Source organism: Delphinus delphis, chromosome 8, assembly GCF_949987515.2.
Source record: "Delphinus delphis chromosome 8, mDelDel1.2, whole genome shotgun sequence".
Taxonomy (NCBI): Eukaryota; Metazoa; Chordata; class Mammalia; order Artiodactyla; family Delphinidae; genus Delphinus; species Delphinus delphis.
Genome location: NC_082690.1, coordinates 22770546 through 22779572, shown reverse-complemented (window position 1 = coordinate 22779572; position 9027 = coordinate 22770546). Strand labels below are relative to the sequence as shown.

At 38.1% G+C, this 9027-nt stretch overlaps 1 protein-coding gene across 1 annotated transcript in view; it reads left to right on the top strand.

Moving 5' to 3' along the window:
* The first annotated feature begins 7784 nt into the window (after window positions 1-7784).
* The window catches only part of POU2AF2 (POU class 2 homeobox associating factor 2), a 32810-nt gene continuing 31567 nt past the window's right edge, over window positions 7785-9027 (top strand). The window contains exon 1 of the mRNA XM_060017614.1: window positions 7785-7881. Coding sequence (XP_059873597.1) covers window positions 7785-7881 — 97 coding nt within the window. The remainder of the gene's footprint in view (window positions 7882-9027) is intronic.

The following is a 9027-nucleotide window of genomic DNA, read 5'->3' as shown; positions in this document are numbered from 1 at the left end:
AACAAATGCTAAACGAACTTCTCTAGGCAGGAAACACAAGAGAAAGAAAAGAACTACAATAACAAACCCAAAACAATTAAGAAAATGGGAATAGGAACATACATATCGATAACTACCTTAAATGTAAATGGATTAAATGCTCCAACCAAAAGACATAGACAGACTGAGGGATACAAAAACAAGACCTGTATATATGCTGTCTACAACAGACCCACTTCAGACCTAGGGACACATACAGACTGAAAGTGAGGAGATGTAAAAGATATTCCATGCAGATGCAAATCAAAAGAAAGCTGGAGTAGCAGTTCTCACATCAGACAAAATAGACTTTAAAATAAAGACTATTACAAGAGACAAATAAGGACACTACATAATGATCAAGGGATCGATCCAATAAGAAGATATAACAATTGTAAATATTTGTGCACGCAATATAGGAGCACATCAATACATAAGGCAAGTGCTAACAGCTATAAAAGGGGAAATCGACAGTAGCACCATCATAGTAGGGGACTTTTAACACCCGCTTTCACCAATGGACAGATCATCCAAAATAAAAATAAATAAGAAAACACAAGCTTTAAATGATACATTAAACAAGATGGACTTAATTGATATTTACAGGACATTCCATCCAAAAACAATAGAATATACTTTCTTCTCAACTGCTCATGGAACATTCCCAGAGATAAACCCATGCTCATATGGTCACCTTATTTTTGGTAAAGGAGGCAAGAATATACAATGGAGAAAAGACAGCCCCTTCAATAAGTGGTGCTGAGAAACCTGGACAGCCACATGTAAAAGAATGACGTCAGAACACTCCTTGACACCATACACAAAAATAAACTCCAAATGGATTAAAGACCTAAATGTAAGGCCAGACACTATAAAACTCTTAGAGGAAAATATAGGCAGAACACTCTATGACATACATCACAGCAAGATCCTTTTTGACCCACGTCCTAGAGAAATGGAAATAAAAACGAAAATAAACAAATGGGACCTCATGAAACTTAAGAGCTTTTGCACAGCAAAGGAAACCATGAACAAGACGAAAAGACCACCCTCATAATGGGAGAAAATATTTGCTAATGAAGCAACTGACTAAGGATTAATTTTCAAAATTTACAAGCAGCTCTTGCAGCTCAATATCAAAAAAAACAAACAATCCAATCCAAAAATGGGCAGAAGACCTAAGTAGACATTTCTCCAAAGAAGATATACAGATTGCCAACAAACACATGAAAGAATGCTCGACATCATTAATCATTAGAGAAATGCAAATCAAAACTACAATGATATCATCTCACACCAGTCAGAATGGCCACCGTCAAAAAATCTACAAACAGTAAATGCTGGAGAGGGTGTGGAGAAAAGGGAACCCTCTTGCTGGTAGGGTTCCTACTTGTTGGTAGGAATGTAAATTGATACAGCCACTATGGAGATCAGTTTGCAGGTTCCTTAAAAAACTAAAAATAGAACTACCATATGACCCAGCAATCCCACTACTGGGCATATACCCTGAGAAAACCATAATTCAAAATGAGTCATGTGGGCTTCCCTGGTGGCGCAGTGGTTGAGAGTCTGCCTGCCGATGCAGGGGACACGGGTTCGTGCCCTGGTCTGGGAAGAACCCACATGCCGTGGAGCGGCTAGGCCCGTGAGCCATGGCCGCTGAGCCTGCGCGTCCGGAGCCTGTGCTCCACAATGGGAGAGGTCACAACAGTGAGAGGCCTGCATACTGCAAAAAAAAAAAAAATGAGTCATGTACCACAATGCTCATTGCAGCTCTATTTACGATAGCCAGGACATGGAAGCAACCTAAGTGTCCATTGACAGATGAATCGATAAAGAAGATGTGGCAATATATACAATGGAATATTACTTGTCCATAGAAAGAAATGAAATTGAGTTATTCGTAGTGCGGTGGATGGACCTAGAGTCTGTCACGCAGAGTGAAGTAAGTCAGAAAGAGAAAAACACATACCGCATGTTAACACGTATACATGGAATTTAAGGGGGAAAAAATGGTCATGAAGAACCTAGGGGCAGGACAGGAATAAAGACTCAGACCTACTAGAGAATGGACTTGAGGACACGGGGAGGGGGAAGGGTAAGCTGGGACAAAGTGAGAGTGGCATATACATATATACACTACCAAATGTAAAACCCGTAGCTAGTGGGAAGCAGCCGCATAGCACAGGGAGATCAGCTTGGTGCTTTGTGACCACCTAGAGGGGTGGGATAGGGAGGGTGGGAGGGAGGGAGACACAAGAGGAAAGGGATATGAGGATATATGTATAGCTGATTCACTTTGTTATGAAGCAGAAACTAACACACCATTGTGAAGCAACTATACTCCAATAAAGATGTTAAAAAAAAAATCTTACTAACAGCAAAAAAAAAAAAAAATGGGGCATAAAGTCAATATTTTGTAATATACGTAAATGGAGTATAACCTTTAAAAATTGTATATATAAAACAAGAATCTGCCTGCTAATGTGGGGGACTGGGGTTCGATCCCTGGCCCAGGAAGATCCCACGTGCCGTGGAGTAACTAAGCCCGTGCGCCACAACTACTGAAGCCCATGCGCCTAGAGCCCGTGCTCCGCAACAAGAGAAGCCACCGCAATAAGAAGCCCGTGCACCGCAACGAAGAGTAACCCCTACTTGAAGCAACTAGAGAAAGCTCACACACAGCATCGAAGACCCAACACAACCAAAAATAAATAAATAATTTAAAAGACTGGGAGCACACCATTGTAAAGCAATTATACTCCAATAAAGATGTTAAAAAAAAAAAAAAGACTGGGAGAAAAACCAAAATTAGGTTAAGCAGCAATAGTGGGTTAAGATAAATGATGGAAATATCAGAAAGTACCTCAAATTTGGTTTCTTTAAATTATGGTCTAAAGGAGTTCACACTGATAGTGCATCAAAAAAGACAATTTTTAAAAAAAAATCAGAAAGTTTGTTTTAAAATATAGCTATCTGGGCCTCTACTTCAAAAGATTCTGAATTAGAATTGGCTGGGGGCTGGGCAAAGTTATTTTTAACAAGCTCCACTGGTGATTCTGATGTACTGCCAGGTTTAGGAACCTCTGCTATAGATCATATATTGATGTTTATATATAATAAAAAGTATATCCTATTGTAGTAAAGTGACATTCATTTTGATTTTTATCCCTAAATAAAAAACCTTTCTGAATTCTATCTTTATCTGAAAGATAGTCTAGCTTTTAAAAATCGTGTACTCATAATTACAGTATTAACAGCATAGTACCTATATTTCCTACTGGGAAATATGGCTTTTTCATACGTACTATTTTTTAAAACCTAACTCTATATTAAAAGGATAGAAAATGCCACTGCTATTCATAAAGCAAATAATGGATTCCTTGTTTCCATAATAAACGTTCAAGAGAGTTTGTTCCCAATGGAAACTCATTGTTGCTGACTAAAAATCCTCTTGGGGAGGAAAAAAGTACCTTCATATATAATCTACATTGAGGATGCAAATTGTAGAGAAACTGACACAAAAGTATTTGCATTTAATCAAATCTAAAGCAAGTCATTTCAGAAGCATCACTACCATGTACAGAAGCTGTTCCCATCAGCATCAGGCTGACCTTTCCAGGAGACCAGGCTCCCTTATCAAGCAAAATACACCATTCACCAGAAATCCTACATTGCCATTAAGAAGGAAATTCACCAGAACCATCCAGAATGGAACGTGGTGAGTCAATATCAATGATTTAAAACTTTTTTAAAACTTTAATAATCCTAATGTTTATTTTTAACGTCACAAATGCATAACATAAAGCAAAGGACAAGAAGAAATATCCCTAAGTCCAGCTAGAACATATACCGTAAAAGTATAAAAACACAGACCAGAGACCAACAACTTTGAACTCTTGGTAACATTTTCATAATTCTGTTGCATTTAATTATTAATTGTTGGGTTTATTTTGCTGTTTCAAGTTCATGGAGGTATGGTTTCTGAAAGATCAATTCTATTGAACATTATTTTTATAAAATGAGAACTTGGATATTAAAGCATTCTTTTCCAGTGTAGCCAAATTTTATGTTAAAAGTAACAACTTCCAGTAAGCCCTCAATTATAAAGAAAGTGCAGGAGAAGAATCCACATTTATATAGAACTTGAAATATCTTTTATTCATGCATCTTGCTTTTAAGATTAAGGATGAAGGGCTTTCCACATACACATGGTAAGGAAGGGCTGTTATTTCATGAATTCAAACTATATATAGATCTTTCTCAGTGTGTTCACTCTGAGGATACAAATGTTAGTGTCAACATAGAGTAAAACCCTTTCAGGAACAAATTTTAGATTAAAAAGTTTGCATTTAAATGGTAATAAGTGATGATAGAAGAAATATTCTTTAAACACTTTGTAAAGTAGCTTGAAAGAAAAATTAATATTTTTTAAAACACCACAGCTCCTCAAAGATAAAAAGAGCCATAAGGGCATCTATCTTCTGCAGTATGGAACTGGTTATGACAGAAGTGCTAAGTGTTTGGATCCAGCTCTGAGGCTTAAAAAGTGGAAGAGGGGGGTGGCTATTGGGAGTGGCTTGTGGATGCCTATGGTATGGGCAAACTAAACTGCTAGAAAATCCTCACATGTTAACTAATTTAGCCCCACTTCTTTAAAAGTTTCAGTCTTTATTTCCAGTGTGAAATTTCCTAAGTAGTATACATTAATTAATATATTGAACATTTCAAGATTAATTTCTGAACTTTCCTTGTCTTTCCTTGTATTCTTCCAGAGGCTTTGCATAATAAAACTAGTAATATCATCTTCCCAGATCAAAAGTGGAACCACAAATGCTGAGCATCTAGTGGGTATAGATCAAGCACTATATTCCTACGTAGGGATCTGCCTCCTCTTGGGGAGAGGGTTCTCAGCCTCAGCAAGACAGGCTGAGCTGGGTTGGTGGGGTAAGGAGAGGGGTACCTACAGTCTCAAGGCTGTCACCTGAGCCAGACGGTGGGCCAAAGCACTGTATTGCCACTGGCCTGTCCAGGACCTCATTCTTGGCACTTCCCTGACCGGCAGAGAAATGGAACAAACGTAGATGCTGTTCACCAATAATCCAGGATGTTTATTCTGCTCTTTCTTAAGTGAGAGTGTGCCTGTATTTCATACCATGAGGGACCACAATTCAGAGAGACATCATCTATTATCTTAATTTTACCATTGTCTAATGATGTAACTCAAAATATGAATTGTTTTCTAAAGTTATGGGATTGTTTTTGTTTTACTCTTTTTTTTTGTTTGTTTCGAACTGTCTCTTTATTCCCTTACCTTATGTAACAAGCACCTGCTCAAACACTCTAAAGAATTTAAAAGCAAGAAAATGTATTACAGAAACTGTCATCAAAAGTAGTAAAATAAGGTGCTTCAAATGTCATAAATATATTTGATATTTCATAACTAAAAACAGTTGAGGAATCGCCTACATTTTAAATAGCCAATTTCAGAATGTATGAGTTTGATTTGATGGAGAAAAGATGTAATTTTCAGAAACAACATTAAAGCAACAGCATCATTAAATCTACTGTGGGCCAAATCCTTCTTCAAAGTGAACAGGAATGTGGAAAGGGCATGACTGGGACAGTTTGCTGCGTGTACACAGTCACGATACAACAGCATGAATTTTTTTCCCAAATTCGAAAGGATAAATGATTCTTATTAATAAATTTGCTTGTGCTTTCTCTCCAGAAACACACGTCTTTGTTTTCTCAACAACTGATCTGAATGCAAGTTTGTATCTAGGGTATTTGAATAAAACCTCTTAAGCATCTCCTCACTTATGCAGGTGTGGACTCTTTAAATAGACACAGTGCACAAGGGGAAATACATTTGGAAGTAGGAATACTAGCAACATTTTTAAACTCTAAATATCACTCCTCTTTAAAAAAGGAGGATAGGGTAGGTTAAGGAACTTTCAGAATTCCCAAAAATAGGAAGAATAATCCAGGTAATAGTTTAAAGAGTTTTTACTAGGTTCCATCTCTTAGTTAAAATGTATTTTTATCCACCTTATATGCTGTGTAAAATGCATTTGCTGTTTTGTATCTACTGCAGAGCCTGGTTTATCTCCATTGTCCCTGTTTTCTTACCACCCATGCTGAAGCCCCAGAGAAAGGGTTTCTTCCCCACCTCTTATGAAACTGCTCTCTCCCACATTCTAAAGATCTCCAGTTTTCCAAACCCTATGATATTTCTATGTCTTCATTTTCCTCAAATTCTCTAAGGCACTTTCTTTACCCCACAAGTATTTACTGAGCACCTACTAGGTGCCAGATACTTGACATCGCCTCTTTCTCCATGCCTAATGTCTACAAGGCCTTTCCCCCTCCATCATTATTCCTCTTTCTCTACACTCCATCTTTCCTTCATTTCCCTGTTGCTACCACTCTGCTGTGTCACATACCTACATCTCTGCCCCTTCCTCCCCACTTCTGCCCTGACCTTCCCTGTCCCCTTACTTTCCCTGGGCATCAGAACTATAGCCTTTTCCCAGGGCTTCTACTCCTTTCTGCTACAAAGTCTTCCTTGGAGAACTTTATTTCCATAGCTCTAGTTATCATAGTTTTATAGATGTTTCTTAGATGTACAGTTCTAATGCTGGTCAAAGTTCTCGTCTATCTATAGGATGATTTCACTTGATTAAGCCACCACAACCTCAAAGTCAGCATATTCAAAACTGAACTCTTCTTTCCACATCAAAACCAACCCTCTTCCCTGCCTCCTTGATTTCTTTTTAATCATGGTAGTCTTTTTTATTGTGTGTGTACATGTGTGTGTGTTTGTGTTCTTTTGAAAGAGACCTTTAAGATTCCTTAAATCTGCCCTTCCCTTGTCATTTCCAATGTTTCTGGTTAGCTTCTCACTGTTTTATCATTTTCCATCCTCTCTTCTTCCTCATCCTCAACCCATCCTAAGATGGGCACTCAGATTAATCTTCCCAAAAAAATTCCAAATCTTCCTAAATACGATAAAGTCATAATATAGCCCTGGTCAAAAAGATTAGTGGTTTCCATCACCTACAACATAAAGTATAAATTTTTACCACCTGGTTTTCAACACCTTCAACATTTCCATTATTCTCAACTAAAAAAAAAAAGGATACTTTCAGCAAATATTTACTGAAGGCCTACTAAGTGCCAGACACTGTTATAGGCATTGGCACTTAAGATGTTTCAGTGAGTAAAAACAAGCAAAGATTCCTACCCTTATGGAACTTACATTCTAGCAAGGAAGAAACAGACAATAAACAATAAACTTAATAAATAAGGAAATTATATAGGACATTATAACAGACAAGTACTACGTAGAAATAAAAAGTAAAATAGGATAAAGGGGAATAGAGATGTTTTATGGGAAGGTGTAACTTTAAATATGTTCTCATTGAGAAAATGACTTTTGAGCCAAATTTTGAAGGAGACAAGGGCATTTAGTCATGTGGATAACTGAGGAAGAATATTCCAGATAGAGTGGACAGCCAATGCAAAGTCCTAAGGTAGAAGTGGTGTGGTTGATGCATTTCAGAAACTGGCTGGAGTACAATAGAGTGTTATGAGATGAGATCAGAGGTGTCGTGGAACAAGGTTATGTAGGACCATTGTAAGGACCTTGGCTTTTACCCTGAGTTAAATGGGGAGCCACTGTATGGTTTTGAGAAGAGGAGTGAGGCAATTGGACTTTCTTTTTGAAAGAATCACTTTGGCTGCTGTGTTGAGATACACTGGGGATGGGGGAAGAGTGGAAGCAAAGAGATCAGTTGGAAGGCTACTGCAGTATCTACATGAGAGATGACAGTCTATTTTACCTGGATATCAGCAGTGGAGGTGGAGAAAAGTCAGCAGATTCTGGCTCTATTTTATAGGTGGCACCATCAGGAACTCCTAAAGGATGGGTTGTGAAGTATGAGAGAAAAGAGAGGAACTAAGAATGACTTTATAGCTTTGGGACTGGGCAAACAGAAGGATGGAGTTGCCAACAACTAATAGGAAGGTTTCAGAAAAGCAAATATAAAGGGAAGGACAGAGTTCAGATTTGGACATGTGGAGTTTGAAATGTCTACTAGACATCAAAGTGAAAATGGACATCCACATCTAAAGTCCAGGACAGGTCTGGTCTAGGGATATCCATCTGAACTTCATCTATATATTGATGGCATTTAAATCCATTAACTCCAGTTACCCTCATTCCTTTCCCTTCCTACACATGCCTTGCTCTTTCCGACCTCTGCTTTTGCTCATGCCATGCCTAATGTCTACAAGGCCTTTCTCCCTCCTCCTAACCTATCCACATCTATCTGAATCCAGACTAAATCCCATCCCTTCCCACAAAATTTTCATCAATAAAGTATACTCTTCCCTCTCCCTTAATCCCTCACATGTGCATGTCTTATTTCTCTCACTAAAAGAAGATGTCTTTAAGGACATCTGTTATATGTTCTAAACTTATTTTGCATCCACTGTGGCATATAGCCCCACATTTTGCACTAGAGTCGGTGCCAACTGGTACATAAGACTGATTGTTTTATGGCAAAACTTCAGAAGTTTTGATCTGCTTATTTGCCATCTCATGAACTTTATCCATTAGTCACCATGTGCTTATTTGTTAAACTTATTTAGAATAGGTATATTTCCTCTAGGCTTTTTGGCATACATATAAAGCATAAATGGATAATTCAGATTGAAACCACCAACTAAAAAGCCCTTCGGAAAAGTGAAACCAAGACTGTCTGCAAACACACAAAGGATCAACCTTTGGGACTGGGCAACTGGACCTCTTCAACGTCCACCCCAATCTCCTCTCAGACCTAAGTCCACATCCACCATCAATCAGCCAGCTAGGAATGCCTAGGTTAGAGTTGTCCCCCTCTTCCACAGGAGCCTTATAAAATCCCTACTCTTATGCATATCTTTGGTTCTCAAACTACAGAGAACATCAGAATCACCTAAAGGGCTTGTTAAAACACAATTGCT